Below are 27,495 nucleotides of genomic sequence, written 5' to 3' on the forward strand. Positions count from 1 at the left end.
GGCTCCTCGAATCTTAATTCTTAAGAAGGTTTGTGTATTGCACAATGGGTACTGATAGAAATGAAAACTGGAATTTTCCACTATCCTGTCCCAGAAGCCCTTCTGGTCATCAAATTGAAATATTCAGTGCTGAAGGATATAACTTACAGAGATGCCCAAATCATAATCCACATTTTACAAAGACAATTTTTTAAAAAGACAGAATGCTCTAAATAGACCATAAGATTACAGTGGTGATCGTTCTCTTGCATAATCTCCAGGGAGATAAACAATACATTTCAAAATTAATATTACAAATGGCAAGACTCTACAAAAATATAACTTCACGAACATAGCCTGGAGGATTGACGAAAGTTGAAATTCAAAATGTTTTAAAAAAATAAAAATTAAAAAAATAAGACTTTAGCACAACATAGAAATAAAAAATAAAAAAAAAGGCCTAGTACAAATCCCTGGTTAAATGTTTCAATTTATTTCTGCATACCAAATTATGAAGCAAAAGTTCCTTTTTATATATTTAATGAAATGAATGGTGCTTATCTCACAAGTCATTCTGAAAAGCACATAAAACTTAAAACAAAAATCACAATGGGAAACCTATGGTATCCAAGGTTAAAACAGTAAGCCCCAATCACTATATATACACACACACACACAAAAAGACTCATAACCAGGAGCAGACCTCACCTAACCTCCTGGTCTGAAAACCTGGAGAAGAAGCCAATTGCTCAGAGCCTTACACAAGATCAATAGGGTTGAGGCTATCCAGATTTCCAGGAAGGGGAGTTTCATAGGGTTGCAATTATTTGATCTTTCATTTCAAACTGAGGCTATGGAGATCAATGATATTTCCGTGCCTTGGTCCACAGATACAGAACTTGGCGGAATTCTGTCAAGTTCCGTATCTCTCTCTCAAAACAGGAAAAAAAAACGTTTCTATCTGCAGCTGAGAGAAGAATTGATCTATATGACTCTGCACATGACATCTATTTCTTCTACCAATGCCTGATATGAGTGGATGGCTGGCAGACAACATTTATAACAGCTTGATAATCCTACTGTATGTCATACATCCACTATTCCAGTGGTGGGTTGCCCCCGGTTCAGACTGGTTCACAAGAACTGGTAGTAAAACCAGTGGGAGGCCCCGCCCACCACCCCGGATGTCATCATCGGCGATCTGCGCATGCTCAGAAGCTTCTGCACATGTGCAGAAGCAAGATGTGCGCAATCTCGTTGCGAACCGGTAGTAAAGGTAAGTAGGACCGACCCCTGCACTATTCCCAGATTTTACAAAGCAACCTTTTAGATACTTTGTACTTTTTTTCTTGACTATGCTTAATGGCTTCTCTTTCATTTTATGGTTACTCTACAACTTTTTTCTTCTTCCTGATGAGATTTGATTTAGAACTGAATTTTAAAAAACCCTTGCAACGTATGTTGTTTTCCCTATTTTATATATATTTTTGCCACAGACCCAGCTTCACCAACCTGGACTCCCACTGTTTTGATTGGCAGCAAAAAGGCGTTTAATGAATGCAGACTTGTGATCTCCATCAATTTCTCCTGGTCTTCTTCAGGTGTACATGCTTTGACCCTCTGTAGCAGAGTGTGAGGCTAGACAACAAAGCAGTTAATTCTAAGTATTATAAAAGGTTAGTTGGCTATGCATCTCTAGCAAACACAACAGTTGAATTTAAAAGTTATGAAGGATCATAGTATAAAGGAGGATAAGGGATTAATTTTAATATTCTTAAAAAAAGAATCTCTCTGGGAGCTACTTTGAAAATAGGAACAAATGCTAACATGTAACAGGTAGAAGCTTTTTCAGGCCTTTGATGTGCAAAGAAATAGCTATGATTTAATTTGAAACAATTAGATATAGTTACCATGAGTTCCTACGTATATAGCATATTTGTCAAGTAATTGATTTCTAATGAGGTCTCTGGACCCTGCTCCATGAAATTCTTAAGACTTTTAAAAGTTGCATCAGAATCCTTCAAAGGATTAATGTATTGTAAGCCACCCAGAGTCATTTCATTACAAGCTGGGCAGCAAATAAATTTAATAAATAAATAAATATAGCAATATGCCTTTCTGCCAGTGGGGAAAGTTGAAATTCAGATTGCTATGCTAGTTTAGCATATCATTGATATAGACATATTAAAAATGTAATTCAACATCAACAATTAGAAAGATGTGACAGTATACTTATGGATTCTAGGAATCATATGCAGTTATGGGTGTTCTTTTTGTGTATTTTTTTTTACTTAAGTAGTGATGACTAAATAGAAAAAGTAATATCCAATGTAACGCAACTAGATAAAAAAACTATAAGAAAGGAAAAAAAAACATGGGGCAAAAAGTGAGAAAATATCAGAAGGGATAGAAGAAAATGGCCTGAAAAATATTTCAATCAGTCCTTAAATTATTTGAGATGTTACTTCTACGATTTAATCGAATTCTAGCACAAACATAAGCACAATGAAAAAAAAATAAAAAGAAAAAAATAATTTATATCTAATATTATTTTGTTATTTTGGATTAGTAACTAGTATTACCTTTTTAACACTTGCAGAAAAGTCTGCTATGATTTTCAAAATGTTATTAGTTTCAGGGAAATCTTTGCAAACGTATGGTTCTTCAGCACATATTACTCTAATGGCAAGGCCAGGACCTAAAAGGCAAAAATGGAATACTCTAACATCAGCTGTACCAATGTGAAGATGTTTCAGAAATATAATGTGACAGCAACTAAGAGTATGGTAACCATCATTCTCAGAAACAATTCAGCAAAGAGTTTCCAAATCTATGAACATGCCTATCATGTCTGAAACGCAGACAGAAATACTGTTAAGAACGCCCACTAAAATGAGACAGTAGGAGGGCTGTATACCCAGCTTTCTTTCAAATACTACTTCTCCCTTACTCTCCTATCTTGCAGTATTCTGGTCCTGTTGTTTTGTCTCATCCCGTCACCCCCCATTTGCCTCCATGTAGTTCTGCTTACCTTTCTTTTTACACTTAAAAGTTAACTGTGGAATTAGGAGAGGAAAAGAGAAAGAGAGACCTATAAAAAAAACCTAAATAAATTGTAAAATGCAGTGGATGCTTGAGAAAAAATAGATTTTTATATATAGAGAGAAATGGGTTTCAATTCCCATTTGAACCTACATGGCACTTTGGAACTTCTTAGAATCAAAGGTTCTATTATTCTAAGTGTTTATAAATGTAATTAATTTTATACCTGGGAATGGATGTCTTGAAACTAGTTCTTCAGGCAAACCAAGCTCTCTCCCAAGCACTCTTACTTCATCTTTATGGAAATCTTTCAGTGGTTCTATTACTTTTCCCTGTAAGGGAAAACAGCATGATTTACATTAGAAAACTCATTTTTAAATAGCATGTACTTAATAAAAAATTGCAATGTATTACTATTACGATTATCATTTCAATCTTACGCCTACAATCCCAATGAAATATCAGCAGAAGCAAAAATAGTGAAGTGATTCAAAGAATTCTATTGTTGTAACACCAATATGCATATACCTATATGCATTTAATGTATTGAGTCACACTCAATAGAATTAGCACAATATATTTATTTTAAGCAGAAAATAAATTTTAATCTAATTGTAAGATTGAATCTAAAATTGCTTGTGTTTTCATTAAAACAGTAGGATGCCTCATTTTCTGTGGACTGTATAGTATACAAATATTTTGGATTGCAATTTAGTTCCTCCTACCCTGTTTCCCCCAAAATAAGACATCCCCTGATAATAAGCCCAATTGGACTTTTGAGTGAGTGGCAATAAGGCCAAGCGCTTATTTCAGGGTTCACAAAAATATAAGACAGGGTCTTATTTTCAGGAAAACACGGTATGTGAAAGTACTATTAAATGGCAAAAACAATTATTTAACTAGCAAAACCTTAAACCCTCAATACTACTAGATGTGCAATTAGAAAAAAAAATTGACCAGAGTTTACCAAACTATTTCTCCCAAAAAGTGAAAAGTCAGATGTAGTGTTTTATTTACCTCTTCCCGTAACTTTCTGATGAGTTCTGTGTCATTGTGGTGGGTCTTGATGACTTCTGCTTTGCCACTAGCAATAACTGAAGCACTTTCAATGAGATCAGGCCTCAATGTTCCTTGGGCAAGGAAGACCTCTTCTGGTTTCAGATTCAGTTCTCCAATAACTTCATTAGCAATCTAGACATGGAGTTGAGAGAAAGATCTTAGATGATACTTTACAAGTAAGCTATAAACTGCATATTTTCAGGAATGGCAACTATGCCAATATAGTTTTCCTTTAGTTAGGATAGTTGAGACCAGGAATTCCATTACTGAGCAACAGAGTCATGAGATGTGACATCTCATGACCATGCTTAGAATGGTCCTGTCCCAACTGCTGTCATTGGGCAAATCCCACACAAAGTGTCTAGAATCACATGATTGCCAGCTTCTCCATTGACTTTGTCTGTTGGAAACCTGCTGTGAAGTTTACAAATGATGGTCATGTGACTGCAGGATGCTGCAACATTGTGACTGCAAGCCGGTATTATAATCATAATCATGGGCCAATAGGGATGCTGCAATGGCCACAATTTATTTAAGAGCCTTGGTAGTACAGGGGTTTAAGGCACCCTGTTATTAAGCTTATTAAGACCAGCTGCCTGCAATTACTGCAGGGTTCGAATCTCGCCAAGGCTCAAGGTTGACTCAGCCTTCCATCCTTTCTAAGGTAGGTGAAATGAGGACCCAGTTTGTGGGGGCAATAAGCTGACTTTGTATAAATATACAAAAGGATGAAGGCTATTGCTGAGCACATTGTAAGCCGCCCTGAGTCTTCGGAGAAGGGCGGCATATAAATCAAATTAAAAAAAAAAAAATTATGAGCATCCGTGGTAAATACTCCTTGTTCAAACACTGTTGTTAATTTAAGCAGTTGCTCAATGAATGGACATTGAGGGAAGACTACCTGTCTAGTAAGTGATAGCCATATTAGTGCCAGGCAGTGTTTTAGATACATAGGCAAAAAGTGGTGTTGGAAATCTTGGGGGTACACACATAGGACCTGTCAGTAAATCCAAACATGAAATGTGCCTTTTCCAGCCTAACAAGTTGATGCATGGAGCTATGCGAACAACTTACACACTCTAAAGTCTAAAGCATTGCACAGTTTAATTCATATGCAGTTTTGTCACTTACTGTTAGTCCTTTGTGGTAAGCAAGCTCAGGAAACAGGAGCCACTAGAGATTTGGAAATGTTCCTTAACACAGTTAATGTAATACAACAGAAACTTGAAAGCTTCTCAAAGCCCCTTTTTACTTAAATTTACATCTAACACAATCAAGGTGGAGTTGTTTTGAGTTTTTTTCCTACACTTTCCACTTTCCTATGATTAAAATCTTTTTTCTAACTAATGGCGTGGCATTCCCCTTTCCCTTCTCTGTGCAAACTGACATTCCATCGTACTTAGCAACAAACCAAATTCTAATTACAACAACAATTTGCTCTTTAATAGTCCACCGTCTGCATAAGAAATGTTACCAAAGTTAGGAACTCCACAGCATTGGGAGAAAACAATGAAACTGACTGGGAATATGGTTATTATGTTCATTTTTTTAATCCATAATGTTTTATTGCATCATTTCTTTGTGAATACTTTTTTGTACACTTGCATATAATAGATTTTAGCTTAGTACTTTGTTCATTATGTTCCTATTACACTTCTATCACATTTTTATTATACAAAACTGTTTAATATTTTAAACTGGGCTGGAAATAACTGCATCATAACAATTTGTTCTGGCTGCAAGAGAAACCTTAATACTTTCACAGCAAGTTATGAAACATGAATTGTAGACAATTTCAAAGAAGCCCAAAGCAAAAATGATTAGCATGGCACAACTGAATTATAATATGGTTATTTTCAGCATACATGAAATAAAATGAATGATAGGTGACCCCTACTGGACAAAACTGTGGCTTTCCTTAAAAATCATTTTGTTTCACTATTATTAAAAGCTTATTGCTAAAAGAGTGCACAAGCCTGCAGGGAAAAAAGGGGTTTGGATTATTTGAATATGCCTGAATTATGGCAGGATAAATCCTACTACTGTTAGGGCAGACAGTAATCATCAAAATGGTGAGAAAGGCCAGATAAACTATAGCATGGTTTTTACCATGACATTTGTATTTGCTTTACCCTATGATTTATGTATAAACAACATAGGATATGCAAATGAGTATTATGAATTAGTAATTTGATCCTTTCAATTATTCCATCACAGCAAGGCTATTTAGTAATTTGGGTCAGTTTCCAAAAATATTTGTGACAGATATGCTAGCTGATACAAGTACTATATATATCCCTAAAAGCAAATTCATGTAAACCATTACATAGTTGCCACAAAAACTGAAGAAATGATTTGCTTCAGATATCTAAAAATCAGAGACAGACGTTACCAATGGATCTATACACGAAGTACCTTCACAAAAGTGTCACCAATTATCTTGCGTTTCTCCTCAGGACTTGTAGTCATATTCAGTGTTTTACTGATCCTTTTTCGAGGAGTTCTGTCTTCTTCAGAAATGGGTAAAGTTGTTGTACCATTGTAGAACCAATGAGCTGCATTTACCACTATATAACATACAGGATGATGTTGTTGTTAGTAACATTGCTAAAATATTTTGAAAACAAATATTCTAACATTTTTCCCATTTCATGTATTCAGCACTGGAACATTAATTCGATCTCTCTCTCTCTCTCTCTCTCTCTCTCTCTCTCTCACACACACACACACACACACACACACACACCAAGCTGTATTAAATTACAACCTTGTAGCCAGGATAAAACCTTTTTTATTTACTCAGCCAGATATTTCAACTAATGTAACAGAAAACTAAACCAAACCCTTTCTTCCATCGCAATGTAATAAATCACCTAGTTTCCTTAAGACAGCACCAAGATATTTCAATTTCTTAATGCATAACGTAAGAACATAAACAGTATCCTGCTTGTATGGATCTGTGGCCCATCCACACCAGTGTCTGTTCTCACAGTGTCCAACCAATTGCACAAGGGAGCCTATTAGCCTCTCAACAGAAGGCCTTCAAAGGAAGTCACTGCCACCAAGGCCAGGGGTGGGCAACTATGGCCCTTTTATGACTTGTGGACTTCAACTCCCAGAATTCCTGAGCCAGCCATGTTAGAATTCTGGGAATTGAAGTCCACAAGTCATAAAAGGGCCATAGTTGCCCACCTCTGACTAAGGCTAATAGCCACTGATCCCCATGAGCTCCATGAATTAGCCCAATCCTTTTTTGAAGCCAGCCAAGCTTGAACCACATCTTATGGTAGCGAATTCCAAAGTTTCATTATGTGTGGTGCAAAAGAACAAAGGTAACCAAAGATTTTTACTAAATTAACTCAGACACCTGCCTTGAGTACAGTCATGGTAGGCAGGGAGACAACCAAGGATATCAGTAGTTGGCAGCTGAGAGGTTCTTGTTGGTACAACTTTTGCTGGAGGCCTACCCCTGTCACTCAAAAGGTCCTACTCTGGAACCACTGAAGAAAGTATTAAGCCAATGATTCCATCGAAAAGGCTGGCAGATGAGTGATGAGAACAGGGAAAGATTAAAAAATTGGAGCTCCAACTTTTGAAGTATTAAAAAAGTGTCATAATAAGGAAAAATAAGCTGTAGTTTTTCCATATAGTTTCCAAGGTACAATACAAGTTCCTTCAGGAAAGCAGTAAAGATCCTTTTCCTTAGCCAGGAGTTTTTAACCTTCAATTATTGAGTGTGATTTTAACCACTAAAATTTAATAACGTTTATGTTTTATTCTTTATTACTGGCTGCCTTGAGTGCTGACTGGATAGAAGGTAACATTCTTATGAGTAGAATAAGAAAGGCAATATAAAAATGCTGAGATATCTGCCAAACGATTCCGTGATAACTTGCATGATGATGATAAGATTATCTAGCCAATATATAAAATGTTTACAAATATATTTTCCAAGAAAAGTCTAAAATTCTGAAGGATTCTTATTTTCCAAAACCAAAAAAATATTTTAAAAATGAGGTGATCTACCATCACTTAAATTTTAAAAAGGCAGACGTTAAATATTCTTAAACTCAACAGAAATACTGGAAAGAGAGGAATACCTTTGACTTGAATTCCTAATTTTTTTAGTGCCTCCTCCACTGATTGACTTTCTCTCTTGCGCATGAATCCATTATCTATGTGCACTGCTATCACCTGGTCTTGATTTAAAGCACGGTTCAGTAAAGCTGTGCACACTGTAGAATCTACGCCTCCACTCAGTAAAACCTGAATGGGTTAAATGGAAACAGAAATAATTAAATCCGCTTTCCCCAACTAGTAACTTTTAGAAATATTAAACTACGGGTCCCAGAATTCCTAACCACTGTCTATGTAAGCTGAAATCTAACATATACAAGGGAACACAGAGTGAAAAGGCTGCAATAAATACATTTAATGGACAGAATAGTATGATCAAGCATAGCATTATCTTTGTTTTTTCAGTTTTCACTATGTCTATTACAGGGTCGGACATTTGTAGCATCTAGCTTCATTTCTGTAATTTAACCCTAGACAGGACTTCTCTATTAAAGGGTTGAAATGTTGATATCTCCCCAACCTCCAATTTTGCACTGTATCATTGCCACATTTTTTGTTTTGTGGCTGAAAAAAATTCCTCTTTCCCATTTCATTCCATACAATGAAATCATTGTTCAGCAAACAAAAAAGTCTTTAAAAAAATACAAAAATATGAAAACTGAATCTGATAATCGGATACTATCTGTAACAGGAATGGCTATGGATTAAACTTCAAACCTTACCAGGACTTTTGATGATCCTACTTTCTCCTTAATGTCACGAATGCATTCCATTTCTCTGTTCTGAACTGTGAAGGTACCGCTGCATCCGGCAATGTCGAAAAGGAAGTTTTTCAGCATCAGTTTTCCATTCACCGTAAGACTAACTTCAGGATGGAACTGCGCTCCATACAGTTTTTTTGATTCATTTGCTATAGCTTGGGTGTTATTAAAAACAAAAGACGTAATAGTTTTAGCTCTAAGAAAAAGCAAGCATACATTTTTTAAAAAAAAACTTAGTAAGATAAAAATAGGTCTACACGAAAAAGATGTCAAAATATTATTAAAGTAAGAATCTACTATATCTCTTTTTCCCAACCCGATACCCTCCTGACATAGTGAGACATATTTTTTGTAAAAAATGTTAATATTGTATCTTAATATCTTATCAAGAGGTTGAACCATTTTCTTGGAAATGAACTACAAATGAAATCTATATACACTACAAATTAAAGTTACAACTTTAGGACTTTTAAAGTTTTAAAATCACAATTTATTGCACTATATGCAAATCACTGAAAATATATTTTACAAACCAAAATCCTATTCAAGCCAGCACTGAAATATAATCAAAATCTACTGAAAATTGATAACGTGGAAAATATGGTACCTGCTACAACATTTCCAGATTGAGCAACAACTTTGAATCCATCTGCTACTTTATCTACACTGTCTCCATGGGTAAGGAGCACAACTTCTTCCTTCTGAAGTCCCCTAAAGTGAAACATGATCACAAAATAAAGAATCTAATATCTTTAAAAGGCATCAACATAAAACAATCAAGAGGAAACATTAGACATCAACAAAATTTCCAGAACATTAATATTTTCCAGGTTTGAAACTGACCATTAGTTCTGTGGAATTCATAAGATATCCAATTTAATTTCAGCTTCATAATTCATTACCAAAAGTTTTTCTTACCTGAATAATGAACAAGTGTTATCTAACGTAACACTGAAGACACCATCTTCTCTGACATCCTTTTTGTGTACTGTACCACCAAATACCTTATTCATCATCTGCCAAAAACAGAAAAGCAAGTTACTAGTCTGGTAATAAATTACAACATTCAGCTACTGGCTACCCTTTCCCTTTGCTTAGCTCTTTTTTTTTTTAAACCAAGAATCAGAAAACTTATTCAGGATATCAGAACTGCTTATTGCTTATCAATGCAAGTAATTTGTACATTTACAGTAATTACTATGAAGTTAGTAATTCACCAGTTATCAATGGGCCACAGACTGGAACTGGTACAAAGCCTGGGGGTTGGGGATCCCTGCTTTACAGTAATAGAGAAGCTACTTGGTCCTCCTCTAAGCTTAAATATGCCTAATTCTTAAATGCTGCAGAATAATAAAAGGCATGAGAAAGAAAACCTAACTCAGGCATCATCTACCATTGTTATGCTCTGCTGTCACCTTCCTACAGATATGTAACTTGCAAGTAAATTCTAAACAGTACAAGAGCTATTTAAATAATAAATATTTGCTCCCGGAATTGACTTCATAAATCAACTTGATGCTAATTCTGTAAGAACCAGGAATATATCCAATCATTTTTAAGCTTATAACCTTAAGCACTATATTACATCTCTTTCAATTCAGATTGCAGGTAGAAATTCACAATTACTCATCTTCAGTAAGAATATTTTGCCTGTATCTATAAGTAGATATTTAGTTCCTACATAAAGCATGCTTTCTGTATGAACTAACAATCATGTAATTCACCTGGGATTTACTATTTCCTTGCTTCTTTGTGAGACTTTAAGATTGCTTATGAATCTATATAGCTGAAAATGGGTTTCCGACCCATAATAAAAATGATGCAGATACTCTCCGCACTGGGCTCATTGCATTGTGATGCCACATTTCAAGAGCCAATCTTTTTAGTTGTGTCTATTATAAAGCAACAGCAATAAAAGATATTACCATTGCATTTTTTAATATTACAGTGTTCAAAGAGATGTAAAAAACTCTATTATTATTCCTTCAATAGTAGAAGATTATCTGTCCTACTTGGGCTACCTATAGGCTAGTATTTTTATCTTGGCTTGCAGACTCCACAAACAGATTTCTTCTTGCGCATTTAGACATGACAATGGCAGTCAGCAATTTAAAAGCTTGCTTTATTATTATTTCGCACTACAGTGTGTTTGATCTTGCATGAAACCTTGCTATTTGAGGGAGTTCTATTTTGACATGGCATTTATTACACTTGACTGTTTCTGTATTGTTACAACACATTTTAAGCAGTGGTATTTCATTTTGCTGAGATGAATAGAATCAGCAGGCAGCCTACCAGAAGTTTGCTCAGACTCAGTCCTGGGATTGGTAGGATTTGGGGGAGTTTTGCACCACTGCAGAGCAGTTTTCATTTCCCAGAACAAACATGCTTAGGTATTTATGAACGCCACCTTCTGTTTTCCTCAAATCTAGTCAAGATTGTTCAGGGCTAATAATGCATAAATTAATGTTTCCATGTCAGGTTCTCTTGGCCTCTTTTTGGTCTCACTGAAACAATATTTTTCTTTTCACTTAACTTTCTCTCACTATGGCTACTTTGCAGATCAGAATATTTATTTTCACACATTTGCTGTTTCTTTTTAATTTAGATTTATTGAGAATTTTATACAAAATAAAAAACAAATCAAAAGAAAAAAGGTACAGGAAAAGAAAAACCAAAGTTATGAAAAATGGCTTGTAACTTTTAACATATTGGCAAACAAATTATCTCCCTTCCCTCTTATCTCTTCCAGAAACCCCTTCAACCCCATATTAAATTCTCAACTTTTCCAATCATTAAATCCATATCATTTATTTTATTTCTTTTTCTTCTTCTTTTAATAAAAAGTCTACAAAAGATTTTCAGTTTTCAAAAAAGCACTTGTTGTTTTCTGTCTGACCAAACAGGTCAGTTTTAACATTTCCATCAATTCTGACAGTTTTACAATTCAATCCTCCATTGCGAGAATTTCAATACTCTTGCACTCTGTTCCATTCATCCATTCACATAAATATCTCCAGTTCCAATCCTAAAGTAAGTTCAACATGTGTTCTAACTTATACACAAACTTTACTTTTTCTCTTCATTGACGAATATTGAACTTCAGCTTTCTTAACAGTTTGTCTCAGTGTTTAATACGTTGTAGCCCTACTGTTCTACCTAGACTGTCACTTTTTTCCAATGTTTCTAAAATCTATTTTCACTTTCTAAAATCCTTATTCACACCCTCATTCTATGCCTATTACAATATTTCTGATTATCACTTTGCTCTCTCCACTTATACGTTATCTCTATTTTCAAATTTTCTAAGGTACTTTTTAACTCTGTTTACCATATTTTTTGCTCCATAAGACACACTTTTTTCCCTCCCGAAAATGGGTGGAAATGTCTGTGCGTCTGATGGAGCGATTATGGGCGACAGGCAGCAGTGGCGAACGGCGGCAGCGATCCCCGCTGCCTGGAACAGATAATCGGCAGTATTCCGATCCAACCGCCAATCAGCTGCTCGGAGGCAAAGGCTCCAGCGTTCCCCAGCAGAGGCAGCGGACATGGAGGAGGCAGGCTGTTTTCTGCAAGGATGCTAGCCAGATGAATATCGGATTGATGCTGGGAGACAGATATTTTTTTTTCTTGTTTTCCTCCTCTAAACCTAGGTGCGTCTTATTGTCAGGAGTGTCTTATGGAGCAAAAAATACAGTATATATTTTTCTGCTTTTCCCTTTGCTCAATTCCTTTGTTATCTCATATTAAATCTAAGTGCTTCTGATCTGCACATTCTTTTAGAGTCTTGATCCGTGTCTTCACTGTTTTATTTCTAGAGGAAATTCTTTATTTACAACCACTCATTTAAAGTTTAAAGTTACATGAGAATGCTGAAAAAAGTATCCTTGCACTTACGAGCATTAGTGTCCCTGAAGACACCTGATTGCTCTTGGCAACCAAATATATTTACAACTATTGCTGCATCCTGGGGTCACTTGATCACGATTTGCAACCTTTCCAGCCAGGATCTGACAAGAAAAGTCAATTGGGGAGGGGGAGCCAGATTTGCCTAATAACTGTATGATTTGTTTAATGACCATGGCAAAAATGATAATAAAATTGGGCATGACTCATTTAATTGCACTGCTTAGCGACAGAAGCTGCGGTCCCAACTGTGGTTGTATATCAAGGACTGACTATATTCTTCTTGTCTCGCTAATGATCACATAGTATTTTTAAAACTCAGTTTCTATTGTTTTCTTGTGCTATGTCTTCTCTACTCATCTTCCCATACGCAGAACACTCTTAGCAAATAACCACTTTGAGTTCAACTAATAAATTATCAAAAACACTTCTTTTATCCCATATACTTCATGGCTGGTAATGTCTTAGATTGGGCAGGTTAACTTCTCATAAAACAATACTATCTCCTTTATTTGTTTTTATTTTAGTTGACCCCAACTACTACAACTGTTTAACTGATCCCAGCCAGTACAAATTTTCTTTCCAGACCACTCCCGTTTTTGAACCTATGCCAATGGATCACTTGTTTCATTTGCAGGATCTTGTCAGTTTTAAATTCTTCTATATATAATACTAGAGAAGAAGGATTACTCTGAGAAAACATCTCTCTGCGGTGGAGGGAGTTGCAAGAACATTTGGATATGCAAACTGTACCATCATCATAATTGCTAATTAATGTGTTGAAATGCTACAAATAATATCAAGGCTACAATGACATACCATTCATTTATTATAAAGGCCAAACCATAGCAATCCTATTTTCAAAAATGATGCCTGTTTTATTATTCTCCATAGTGATGGCCTCAAAAAGCTCATGAATCAGTTCCCAGCAGGCTTCTGCACATGAAGAACAACAGATTGGCCTGCAAAACTTCCATGCACAGATTGCATTAGGGATTGTGCTATTAGTGACAAGCAGAGAACAAGACACGTACTTTTTAAAAAGCTCATTTTAGTCTACTTCTAAATAATATTCTCATATATTGCATGAGTACAAATTAGAATAGTTATTTGGCATTAGGCAAACCAACACCAAAACCCCCATAGAATCATAAATATTTGTAGAAATGTTAAGTAGCACCTGCATGCCATAGCAGATTCCAAGGACTGGTTTGCCTATTGTAAAAATTGCTGGGTCAAACCAGGGAGCATCTTCTGCATAAACAGAATTTGGTCCTCCAGAGATGATGATGGCTCTATAAAGGAAAGAGACAATTTATAAAAACAAAGATGTTGAAATTAAATATTTTAATAAACATATATCATTCTAAATCTGCACAAAACTTTGATAAAGGCAATGCTGCATGTATATAAGATATCTTACATCTATTAAAACTGCAAACTATTATAAATCAAATTAAATTCTTTTTAAAAAATCAAAAGAAGTAAACAAGAAGCATCACACGAAACCTAAAATGTGGCATATTTAATTTGGGAATTTTTCCTTTAAGCTTGTTCAGCATTCAGCAAAATCTAAGTTTCTAGAGCGGAGTTGTTGTTTTTCAGTCATACAAGAAAAATTCATTCTCACTGATACTCATTAAACCTATACAGAACTGTCAATAATATGAAACATCTCAACTTCCCTGAAAATACAAAAGGCAAACAATATGTGTATTAAAAACCATTAACTTCTCCATTAAAACAAATATAATGGAATATCATTATCTCTATTGTTATGGTTCTGCTAAAGCCCATTACTTCCCAACAACTTCTCCTAAGAAAACCCTACAAGACAATTAGCTAACAAAAAGTATTTTGAGAGAATCAACAGTACATTATGGTGCGCTTGAACTGTGCAAAGGCCTTCTCTGTGGCTGCCTTCGGACCAGTAGAATCTCTTGTAAATAATTTCTGAAAGTCAATCCTAAATTACCTTCACAACTACTGAAAATCTAATGAGCATACAATGGATTTCGAAAAAATATTCAATAATATACAAAGAAATAAAGCAACCATAGTAGTGAAAACCAAATCATAAAACACTTTCCATTAGCTTAATAAACCTTTTAAAATTTAAAGTACTTCCAGAGATTCCTATTTAGACTTAGTGCCCTGTCAGAAACAAGGAGAAAGATAATTCCAATTTTACAGTATATTCCACTGTTGGAACAAATTTTGCAATTGTGAATGAATTTTCAGTAGGGAATTTTCACTTGTAGAACAATGGATATAAGAGCATTTCCTGGCATTATTTTCTTTTGGATCCCGGTGAAGTTTAGTTTAGGATAGGCTAATAGCAATACAGTTTAATAAATAATGATTTGGGAAACCTCAATTTCTTTCAACTGATGTTTACTTTTTCCTCATTTACTATTCTGATAAATCTATGCTTTGTCATTGTTGACAGCATTCCATGAATTGGCAAGCGTCCAGCAATGATTCTGAAAACTCTTCACATTATGTTCTCCAATCTATCAACACACCCGCCATATCAGAAAGCTTTGGACCCTTTAAACAAAGTAGCAGATTTATTTTCAAGCTACACAGTTTAAAGAAGAGAGACGTTATTGGGATGACTTTATATATTCATGCTCTTAAGCACAAGCTGTGTTCAGTGCCCTGCATTATTATGATGTATACTTTAATATAGTCATTGACCATAGTTTATATTTAAGTTAGAGTCAGTGGCTACAAGTAGAGTACAAGTCAGTGGTTACAAGAGTAACGGTGGTGCAGTGGTTAGAGTGCAGTACTGCAGGCTAGTTTGGCTGCCTGCAATTTGGCAGTTCAAATCTCACCAGGCTCAAGGTTGACTCAGCCTTCTATCCTTCCGAGGTGGATAAAATGAGGACCCAGATTGTTGGGGGCAATTTGCTGACTCTGTAAACTGTTTAGAGAGGGCTGTAAAGCACTGTAAAGCAGTATATAAGTGCTATTGCTACAAGTAATCCTTGCTTAGTGACTTTCTAAGTTACGACGGATTCCCCCAAAAGATACTTAGAACCCAGTTTCTGAGTTCCAATGGCAGCATGCACACACCACACCACACATACACATAAACACACAGAGTGGTCAGAAGATCGCATTTCAGATGCTTGGCAACTGGCTCACTTTTATGGCTGTTGTATGATCACGATTTATGACATTTTTTGCCAGTTTCTGGCATTTTCCAGCCAAAAACCACCTATGGGAATGAATTGACTCATTTTAGGACTGGAGTTTTTCTTTCTGATTGCAGTGTTTGCTTTATGACTATAGTATTCACTTTACAAGCACAGTGTTTGCTTTATGATTGCTGGGGAAAAGGTCATAAAACCAGATTGGTCACATGGGTGCCTTGACTTATGACTATCATGACTTAAGATGGAAATTCCAGGCTCTATTAGATTCATAAATTGAGATCTATCTGTATACTAATGTTACTTTTCCATCAAACATGAACAAATCATGATTATATCCAGTGACTAATGGAACTGAAAAGAAACATAAATATTTCCTTAGGAGAACAAGCATACATCTACACAGAAAGTATCATTTTCCTTTTATATAATACTGCTTCCAAATCAAAGAAACAAAACATACCCACGTATATTTGACAACACTGAAATCTTTTATCAGCTAAAAACAAATTTGAAGCAATGTAGGGAAATCAATAGCCCTCCTCAGGTATTTTATAAAATTGACACACGCTACCTCCATTTGAGGGCAGGGAAATAGTTGTTCCTCGTATTGACCTTCCTGAATTCAATAAAACTGGGCTAGAACAACTTTTGTATCCTTGCAGGCTCTTCAAATAGTTGAGGACCATCAAAAATCAATTACCTTAAGAGCCTCTGTAGACAGAGCCCTCCATTATAACTAGTCAGTCTGTCTATGTAAAGGGTGATATAAGAAATCAGGGCTGGCCTACTCATCCTTGTTTTCTTTGAATCTGGATAATTTGTTCCATTTTATGTAACCCTGAAGGTTTATGTTGTCATGGCAAACCTATTTCTGGCCATGCTAAAGCAACACTTACTGGCCAATGTTTGCTCCTGCTAAGACTACAGGAAGCTGCATGTGGAGAAACAGAACTGTTCCTGTCACCCCAATTGGAAACTTCATGAACCATTTGACACTTTACTGAAGGGCAAAATACTGTATGTGTGCCCCACCATTCAAAGGGAAGAGTCTTCCTGTTCAATATAAGTTTACTTAACAGTACCATGAACAAGACTTAAGAGAAAATTATAACATTTGTTCTTTTCCCATTTCATTTATAGCTCTCTGCTACAAGACAGTGAACAGGCTTAAAGTCCAGCTTTTATCTTGTAATATAATTTGTGCCCCATTGGGCAATTTTCTTACCTAAACAGAGAAACAGAATGACCAAGAGTGGGCAAAAAAGTAGTGGGAGTAGGAATGAGTACTCCCCATTGGGTATATTTGTGAGAATCTGGCAGAAACCAATCAACCAACCCAAACAACCTACCTTCCTTTCTCCCTCTCCTCTCCCTTTCCCCTTCCCTTCCCTTCCGTGAGATTGGCTGAAAACTGTCATTGAAAATGAAGACCATGTGACTGTAGCAACAGCCAGTACACTGAAGCAGCTGCAACTTGCCAAAATTTCATTCCCTCAGGAGTCACTGGACCTGGAGCTTGGATACGTTGTGTAAGTTAGGCCATATGAGATATCTTGGTTCAAAAATTGTTGCCTTATGACATATAGTTTCATCCAATTAAAGGATGAAAAGAGTTTAAAAGATCACAAGAATTTTAGTATTATATAGGTATGCAAACTTTATCAGTAAATGTATTAATTTGTGTGGTCTTTGATGTTCAGGTACTAAAGAAGTTAGATGCATTGGTTGCCTTGGTAAAATGTTAATTAATAATAGGGAAAAGGATGGAGAAATATTTAAGATGTACAAATGCTTGGATACATTTAGTGGGTAGTATGTGGTCCGTGGTAAGGAATGAATGTTGAAAGAAGTAAAAACAGCTCCAGTAAGAGAGCGTTTTGTTCATTTTGTTAAGGAAACTGAGAGGAAAAGTAATTTGAATGCAACAGAAATGGATGCTTAAGAGGTGTATTAATGTAATAATAAGAGACAGATTCATAAAATCATAGAATTGTAGAGCTTAAAGGATCATCGAGAACAGAGCTGTACAACATGCAGCCCATCAAGCAGTCTCATCCTGCAGGTATTTGTTGAAAACTCAAATTACTGCCTCAAAATGTCACTGCCACCAGGAAGGATATGTTGTCTAGTTTTTGTTGCCATCTCTGCCCTGAAAGACACGCCACAGGGCACCTGCAATGATTCCAAGTCTCAACTGGAGAGATTGGTAGCTGCATCACTGCTGCCATGCCTCTAGCCACCAAGCAACTGATTGGCTCACCAGTTATTCTTTTGTGATCCACAATTATTTTTAATGCAGCAAATGTCTTTTCCCGTCTAAGAGCTGCGCTGGCTTAATCTAGATCAATGCTGTGCATTGTGCAAGATAATTATACCAACCATAATAGGTGGCTATCTAGCCTCTTCCTTAAATCCTCCACAGATGAAGAACCCACAGTCTCCATAAGTAGATTATCTACTGCTGTATAGATCAGGAAATTCTGCTTATACTTAGATGAAATCTAGATAGCTGCCACTTATTATTTCTATTCTTAGCTTCTCAGGTCATGGGGGGAAAATCTTCCCTATATATAACAGAGAATTCAGGAACAAATAGATGCTCTGTGAATGCTGATTTAACACAATGGTGAGTGGTCAGGGTGTACATATTTTGAGAAGGTTTGGCAATACAAAGAATGAATAAGCATTTAATTGCAAGGGAGAAGAAAAAGACTGAAAAAGCTGTATTTGGATGGTGTTCAAGAGATCTTAAAAAGAGAAACTCAAAAACGTTTGACTTTTTCCATATGTTGGAAACAAGGATAGTTTGTAAGGATAGAAAGTATGAACTATAGTAAAAGATATTGGTGCAATTTAGTTTTAGTTCTCTTTATTTTCATCTTTTATCACTTCCATTGGTTTATTATTTCTTATTCCTTTTCCATACTCCACATAATGTTGCTTATCAAGCAGGGAATGGTAAGATGGGTATGTTTCTATGTATTCATAACATTAAAACAAAATGTTATAAAATATTTCATTTGATAGAATTCAACTGATTTTAGCATGTTGATGATACTCAGCTTCATCAGTCAGCTCCACACTATCTCTGCTTCTCATGTAAATGTTTTCAGTTTACTACTTAATAGAATGTACACAAAGTGTTGGAACTGAAAAGAACCAAAAATCCTATCACTAGTTGGCCCCAATTATCTCTTGAATTCGGCAACTTTTAAAAGGCCACAGGACCAAGTGTCTTGTAGGCAAATTATGGGGCTATTCATTTTGGAGTGACATTTTAGTAGTTAACTATTAATTTTCTTGTTCTTTTAGGCTGGTATTTCAATGTCCTCTTTTTCATCTTTTTTTAAAGGAGTAATCATCCAGATTACTCAAGTGTCACTGCCAATTTCCATTGACAACAGAATGCTGAAGTAGACAAGCTTTTAGTTTGATCCATCACAGTTCATATAGCCTGGGATACATACCACATATATTTTCTCAAATATGAGAATCAGGAGTTCACTGCCTGAATTAATAGAGCAACATGTGATTCCATGAAATCTTGGGTGCCAAGATTTCATCCAAAAATCCCTTCTAAAATCTGCCACTAATTTCAGTGTGATGCAATAGGAAATAGATAAATGTATGGGACTAATTAATGTAATTTACATTTTTCATTTAAATGGAATTAGACCAGAGCTAGGCATTTTATGGCCCTCAGGCCACATTCTTTGGCTGACCCTGTCCTGCCCATTTTAGTTCAACTGGAAGTTATAAAATGAAATGTAATAAACGCTGTGGGAGGCAGAAGCAGAATCCAAGTGTACTCCTTTATTTGGCTGAGGAGAGAAAGAACTTTTCTGCGAATGTAACAGAATGATGGCTGGGCTGAGGCAAGGTGAGGCTCTGTGCTTCCTCCTCCCTTAATTTATGGGCGCTACTGGCAGAATTAAGTTTAATCTATTGGTTTGGCCTTCCACAGCAGTTCCAGTGTGTCTTAGGGAAAATTAATCATTGACCCCACAATTAGATAGTCTTCTGTTTGATAGGGATCTGAGTATTTATATTTTCTAATCTTACTCACTTCGGTAGAGTCTAAGATTTCTGCATACAAATTAAAAGCTGAAAAGTAGTCTTCTTCAGATTATTTGGCCTTTTACAGTTGAAGGATACAAGCTGTAACTTTCTGATCTCATAGATGAAACAAAACTGTTAATGGAGCATACATACAACTAATATAAGGATCAATCTTACCGGAATCCTTGTTCTTTAATTGCAAAAGCAGGCGTTTCCAAAGGAAAAATCTCTGACTGGACAAACAGTTCTCTGACCCGGCGATCTATGACTTTTCCATACTGAGCTCCAGCATCGAGTATCACAACAGCTCCTTCATAGCGGCATACCCCATCCTTGAGATCTTCTCCAGCATTCTCCAACTATGAACAGGATTTATAAGTGTCTTATTGGAACAAGCAGATAAGCATAAAGTATGTCTTTTCAAAATAGCAATAGCTGCTAAGTTAAACTATTAGTTATTACAAGTTTACTTGTAGCCTATTGGTATGAGAACATATATTAAATACTAAATTAAAAGAAAGCTAACATGCATAGTAGGACTGGTTGGCACTACATTAAACAATAAAGCGTGATTGGGTTCACTACTCAACAAGCATATCATATTACAGTTTAATGTGAAATTATGAACTAAATCATAAAAAATTTGACCATAACATTTTCCACAAAGGTTTCATACATCATGCTAAGATTTTATTAACCATATTTCATTCAATCAAGTAGTGTTCTTTTTGAGTGAACCTATAGCTAAACTGGATTAAAGCCCATGTTTATACATCACACCAAACCATGTTTTAATCATGATTTGTTCATTAAACCATAGCATTCTTTGTTTGGAATAAACATATGATTTAACATGATGCGTAAATCCTTACCTATGGCTATATATTATATTAAATCATGTTTTAATTATAATTTTTAAATAAGCCATTGTGTTCTGGTTTAAAATAAGTCATAAGCCATGATTTTTTTAAGATGAAATGGCTAGGTTCATGGATCAAAGGCTTAGTAAATAACCTAAGGACAACTCACAAATTATCACCAGCAGCAAAACACAAGTATTGCTAACAAAAGTTTTGATTTTGTGCATAACAGAAAGCAGACGACTTGAGCTGGCTGTAACTGTGTTTATACTGTGTCATGGAAAGCTAATGTAAGAGAAAGAAATGCCCAGAAGTTGGTTTGTATTGTGTTCACATCCCTGTACAATAAATATACAGTTAAGTAACAAATGTATATTTCCATAATTCCTATATAAAGGATAAAATGCCATTATGTTTCAAGAACTTTGTTTGAAAATTCTTCTCTGTCTTTCTACGAAATCTAAAATAGAATATAAATGCTGGTATATCTTCTCAATGTATTCTTTTTGGATGTGATTATTTATTTATTTATTTATTGAATTTATATTGCCGCCTGTTTGCCCATGGCAACTCAAGGCGGTTTACAGAATATAAAACCACATTTAAAACAATAAAAAGTAACAAAAAGAATCAAATAAATTAATATAGTACAATATAACAAAATCACACACAACCCATCTCGGTGACAGGTGCCATTTAATGGGCTTCAATTCCACTCTGGGTTCCTTAGGCCCACTGGCAGAACCAGGTCTTCAGCGCCTTTCAGAAGAGTATTAGAATGGGGGCCATTCTAATCTCTGGGGGAATGACGTTCCAGAGAGAGGGAGCCACCACAGAGAAGGCCCTTCTTCTGGGTCCCACCAGGTATAATTCCCTCGGGGATGGGACCCGCAACATTCCCTGCCTCCCCACTCTGATGGGTCAGATAGATGTGACCGAAAATAAACAGCAATGAAGGGCAATGAAGGGCTTTAAAGCTTGAATTGCACCCAGATTTAATAAAACATATTTTATTTATTCTTCAATAATAACTGCAATTTTTTAAAAAGGTACTTCCAGAATTTCTAAAACATGCAATTTAATTAATTTCTCCCCCTAGACAATAGGTAAACTTCAACTAAATGTTTGCTCTTAGGGTTTCTGTAAGTAAGTCAATGTTGATGAGAATGACAGAGGGAGAGGAAGAAATAATGCAAGCAGACCATGCCCTGAACTATGGACTATGCAGACTTTCCCCAACCTGGATGAATAAATATTTCAATCATTTATCAGAATTTTGGCAACTGAAGTCTCCAAATTATGCAATGGCATTCTTGAACACAAACGTATCACATTAACCGCTCTATCCACTCCCAACCCTACAGAGTTCATGAAGTGTGCCTAGAAACAAATTTGTAGAATTCTGACTGAAAGGTTATTAGAAATTAAGTTGTATACAAGTTATTAAGCTTTAAAGAATAGAATTGACAATTGGTTATTGGATATGGTAGGTGTGCAGTATGATGGAAGGAAAGCATGGGTAAGAAAAATATAATATTTCTTGAACACTTTAGTATTGAGCAAAGAATAAGACAAGGATATGTGATGCACATTAGGAATATAATGAATTTATGGATAAATACATAAGGGACAAATATTAGAGGGATTTTGTTTGTGGATATGAAAATGCATACAAAATTATATTATTGGCCAAGAAGCTGAATTATTTCAATTACTGTTAAAATAAGAAATATGGATCTGAAAATAAATATATTGAAGACCAAGTTACGTTTGGCAAGATCTGTAGATTATACATAAATGGTAAAATGAATGTAAATAAATTCATTTTAATCTATTTAAATTAATCTATTTTGGCAGAATGTTTATTAAACATGGAAAAATAGATTTTAAAAAAATCAAAATTTACCAATACTGATAAAGAGTGGATAGTGTATCATTTGATGCAAGGAATGAACTTTTGTCAAAGGAAGGGAAACAGCTGCTTGAAAAAGCATGCTTCTACCAACTTTGTTATATGAGGGTGACTGTTAATTATTTGAGAATGGGCACTTAAGAAAAGATAAGATCAAGAATGAATGGGCACCGAATGAACGTGAACAGAATAAAAAGTGAATGAACAGGATGAAACAAATACCTTTAGGTAGCTTGATCACATGCCAAAAACAAATAAAGATCAAATCACAAAGCTGTCATTTCCACCAAATCACAAAGCTGTCTTTATTCCAAACTTATTTTTACTTATTTTTCTCTATATACATGTTTAACAAAGGTGCGTGCATGTAGAACAGACTTCATATTCGAAATCTGTCACCAATTTTAAATAGTATTCTACTAGAATATTAATATCAGATTAATCACATATTGATGTCTGATTGTTGTAATAGGGCTATGATTACCGTATTCATTAAATGTTAAGGCAATCTTAAATGTAAGGATATACTAGGCTGCAACTAAGACAAAAAATAACAGAAAGAATTAGATATAGCAAAAGTCCCAAAATACAGGTTATTACTTCCATTCAGTATACACATCATTACATATTGAAGTTAAAAAAAACTGTTTTATTGTATGCCACCAAAGTCTCATTTGTGACTATGTACATTTATCAAATAAATAAATACATGTCTACAGGCATAGGAGGTTTGTACTAGATAAGCGCAAAATCAGATTTTTAGGAAAACAGTGAAGGGGTTATTTTATTTCCCTACTTTTAATCATGGAACAAGTGATTCATAAGTACTGAGCTGAATCTCCAACCAGAGACGTAATGTTAAAGATTAGGTAGAGCAGTGCTGGCATACAGCAGATGCTTCAGATTTCCAGGAGGTACTTTAAAAAACAACAAATAGGAATTACAAGTATTATGAAACAGAATTAGACATAAAGGCAAGAGTTTATTCTGAGAATCAGAACAGTCTGAAATCCCCCCCCCCCATAAATCTGTTCCTAACTTTCCTAAGGTCCAAACTTTCCTAGGGCAGCAATATAATTTAGAGTGGTAGTATAGTCTCATATTGCTTACTTTTCTATCCTATTACTTGCTTTTCTATTCAAACCAATCATTCAGTTGCTTCTAATTCATTATGGCTCAATAGAAAAGAATTTGCTAGGAAGTGCCTCCTTGAGTTCTTATAACCTAATAGCCATGATTGTAACTAGATGTTTTATTTTTTTGAATCCTTTCTGCCTTTGATTATTCTAAGATTTCCTGTTTCCACACTATCCAAAATATCCAAGTTTTAGCTTCATTACTATTATTTTTAGTGAGCAACCTAGCTTGATCTCCTCAAGCATTGAATGATTTATGGTTCCATTCACTCAATGAATTCTCAACCATGTTCTCCAGCAGCAAAATTCCAAAGCATTAATTTTTCTTTTGTTAATCTTTCGATTGTCTGTATTTTTGTTGCAATTATTAAATAGATTAGGAGTTAGAAATCTTACCAATTTTTTGAAACCTACAAATAAATATCCTTGGAGACATGCTGCATAACAAACTTTCTTCTCTTTCCCTTGCCCTTTAACAGGCATGATTCATCTCAAAATGGTACACTGGAGACAGGACAATTAAAGGGACACCTTTTTCTTATGTGCTTTGGAAGGAAGGTTCAGAAATCTTCTTACATGAGAGAGGACCATTGTTTTCTGGGTTTCCAAAACTGGCATGTTAGAAAAAGAGCTAAAAACATTTCTGAAAATTACAAAGGAGTTGTGTGAAATTTGTTTTAATATTTTCAGATATTGATAGGGCTAACAGGTGTCGTCTTCTTCTCTCTCTCTCTTTTTTTTTTGATATTGCCTAGGTCAGCGGTTCTCAACCTGGGGGTCGAATGGCCATTTCACAGGGGTCGCCAAAGCCCTCTCTCGCGTGCCCCACGCCTTCACTTACCCTCACTATCTGCTCTGTTGGATCGCCGGCCGTTTGCTTACCCCGCCCACCCCCAATCTATTGCTGCCTCCTGAGTCCCAGCTGATGGCTAGAGGAAAAAAAAACTGTTTAAATTCTTGCCGCGGGGCTTCAAAGGACCGCCCTATAGCCAGTGGTGGGATTCTGCCGGAACCGTTTGTTAAATTGCTGGCTTGCCCCACCCCTCCGCACCACTATTTATTGCCAATAAATAGTGGTGGGCGAGGGATGGGCGAGCCAGCAATTTAACAAATGGTTCGGTGTTTTTTTGTAATTTTATTGGCCCGCGGAGCTTCAGCATAGGCTAATTAGCCCTTGATTAGATCGGCTCCCGACTCTCAGATGATTTGTCTTAGCTGTTTTGCTCAGGGCTCTGCTGCTTCCTTGCAAAGAGTCCTGGAGCAGATTTTTTTTCCCCTAGCTATACTGAAAAATGAAACTGAAACTGCTTTGCTGTTGCTGCAAGGTTGGAAAATTAGGCAGGCAGATTTCTTTTCTTTTTCCTCACCAAAAAAGGTAGGTGCAAACAATGGGAAATTTAGGGAAAAAGAGGAGAGTTCAAGATTTTAAAACACAAAAGAAAAAAAGCTCTATTTAACTAGGGAACTGTAACAATTGAGATAGTATTAATTGTATATTTCTGAAAGCAGAAATGGTTAAGTTGTGGTTTGGAGGAATATATGGGGGAAATTATTTGGTTTATTATTATTGGTAAATATAATTAATTGGATTGCATGGAAATAATTGGAATATTCATGTTCATATTAATATACAAAAAAGGTAGTTATATAACTAACTGATTTATATTAAAATGTTGAATTTATATTAAACAACTGTAATATTACACAATTAACCAATGTGAGGATGGATATAAAAATATATGACAATGGGAAGGGGTATAATATAGAATAGAGGGAAAAATTGAATTTGATTAAGATTAGAGATGAGGATGAAGGGTAATATTGGTTTTTTACAAAAATAGATGAGGAATAAATATGGCAAAAAGGAAATATAGAAATTGTAAATTTAATTGAAATGACTAAACACTGTTTAAATTTGTGAACCGGCCAAGTACTCTGTTCAAAGAAAATACATTGTATGTTTGTATGTGTGTTTCTAATTATTGTTATTTATTCATATTTGTTCTCTTTTATTCTTTAAAGTTTAACAATTCATTCTTTATCTTAATATCTTTATATTTGTTTGGGGTTGGCTTTCTTCCCTTTCATCTTTTTTATTGTACAGCAATCTTTCTCCTCAAACCTACCACCTCTCTCTTTTCTTTCCTTCTTACTTTCTCTTCCTCCCCCTCTTCTTCTCCTCCCTACTTCCTCTTCCTTTCTCCTTCTCCTCCTCTCTTCCTCCCTCTCTTACCCTCCCTCCTACTCTAATTTCCCTTCCCTTCCTTCATCCCTCTCTATTGCTGTATCCTTTTATGCATATGGACTACTCAGAGGGCTGAAAAAGTTATTTCTGACTGGTCCTCGCACTTTTGACCAGTCCTCGGACTTACGACTGTCCTCACATTTTACGTTTTTGCCCTATCTTGTCACCATGGTGAAGAGAAGCAGTTGTGAAATGAGTGACACGGTTGTTAAGAATGCTGCACGGGCATAAATGTGAAGATGGTCATAAGTGTGAGGACCAGTCAAAAGTGCAAGGATCTGTCAGAAATGACTTTTTTCATCCCTCTGAGTAGTCCCTATACACATAGCTATGGCCACCCGGTCACATGACCTCCAAGCCACGCCCACAAAATAAGCCACGCCCACAGACCCCCCTGGTGGGGGGTCACCACATAAGGAACTGTATTAATGGGTCGCGGCATTAGAAAAGTTGAGAACCACTGGCCTAGGTGAACTGGATGCCCTGTCTGCATGGCATAGACTGTCAGGAAAGCTCCAAAATACCATTCATCTACAGTGCAGCCAGGGTAACCAAGAGTGAACATGCCATAGTTGTCATTGGAAATAATAGTTTTCATTCTATGTCAGGGGTGTTAAACACAAGGTCCGCAGGCCGGATTTGGCCCGCGATGTGGTCAGATCTGTATCATAGGGCCGTCCTGGAAAATATAAGGGGCCAGCCAGCGTCACTTCAGCCCAGTGTATCCGTGTCACTTTGGCCCAGTCTACCCAATACGAAGAGGAAACATGCCAGTAGTTTGGGGAGTGGTGTCAAGCTGGCCACGTTCATCCAGTCACCCACACCACCCAGTGAGTGGTGTCAAGATGGCCACACCCACCCAGTCAGCCCCCCAAGGTCAACCACAGCCCTGATGCAGGCCCTCAATAAAATTGAGTTTGACACCCCTGTTCTATGTGAATAATGTTGACTAATTAAGTTGTCTAATATAGGATAATATATACCCTGCCAACAAAAGTGTGTGTAGTCAAGGCTATGGTTTTCCCAATTGCAATGTATGGCTGTGAAAGTTGGACCATAAGACAGGCTGAGCGCCAAAGAATTGAGGCCTTTGAATTATGGTTCTGGAGAAGACTCCTGCGAGTCCCTTGGAGTGCAAGGCGATCAAACCAGTCAGTCCTAGAGGAGATTAATCCTGACTGCTCTTTAGAAGGCCAGATCCTGAAGATGAAACTCAAATACTTTGGCTACCTAATGAGAAGGAAGGACTCACTGGAGAAGAACCTAATGCTGGGAACAATTGAGGGCAAAAGAAG

At 36.0% G+C, this 27,495-nt stretch overlaps 1 protein-coding gene across 2 annotated transcripts in view; it reads right to left on the reverse strand.

Annotated features, from left to right (window-relative positions):
* The window catches only part of GMPS (guanine monophosphate synthase), a 47,734-nt gene that overhangs the window by 7,397 nt on the left and 12,842 nt on the right, over positions 1-27,495 (reverse strand). For both annotated transcript variants that reach the window (XM_070945257.1, XM_070945258.1), the window contains exons 2-12: positions 20,225-20,406; positions 14,005-14,119; positions 9,837-9,934; positions 9,526-9,629; positions 8,880-9,073; positions 8,181-8,346; positions 6,496-6,647; positions 4,039-4,212; positions 3,248-3,353; positions 2,562-2,677; positions 1,492-1,617 (exon numbers count right to left, since the gene is read on the reverse strand). In XM_070945257.1, coding sequence (XP_070801358.1) covers positions 1,492-1,617; positions 2,562-2,677; positions 3,248-3,353; positions 4,039-4,212; positions 6,496-6,647; positions 8,181-8,346; positions 8,880-9,073; positions 9,526-9,629; positions 9,837-9,934; positions 14,005-14,119; positions 20,225-20,406 — 1,533 coding nt within the window. The remainder of the gene's footprint in view (positions 1-1,491; positions 1,618-2,561; positions 2,678-3,247; positions 3,354-4,038; positions 4,213-6,495; positions 6,648-8,180; positions 8,347-8,879; positions 9,074-9,525; positions 9,630-9,836; positions 9,935-14,004; positions 14,120-20,224; positions 20,407-27,495) is intronic.

The sequence above is a fragment of the Pituophis catenifer genome, unplaced genomic scaffold (genome assembly GCF_029215685.1).
Source record: "Pituophis catenifer annectens isolate HBS135680 unplaced genomic scaffold, rPitCat1.0.hap2 SCAF_6, whole genome shotgun sequence".
NCBI classification, from domain to species: domain Eukaryota; kingdom Metazoa; phylum Chordata; class Lepidosauria; order Squamata; family Colubridae; genus Pituophis; species Pituophis catenifer.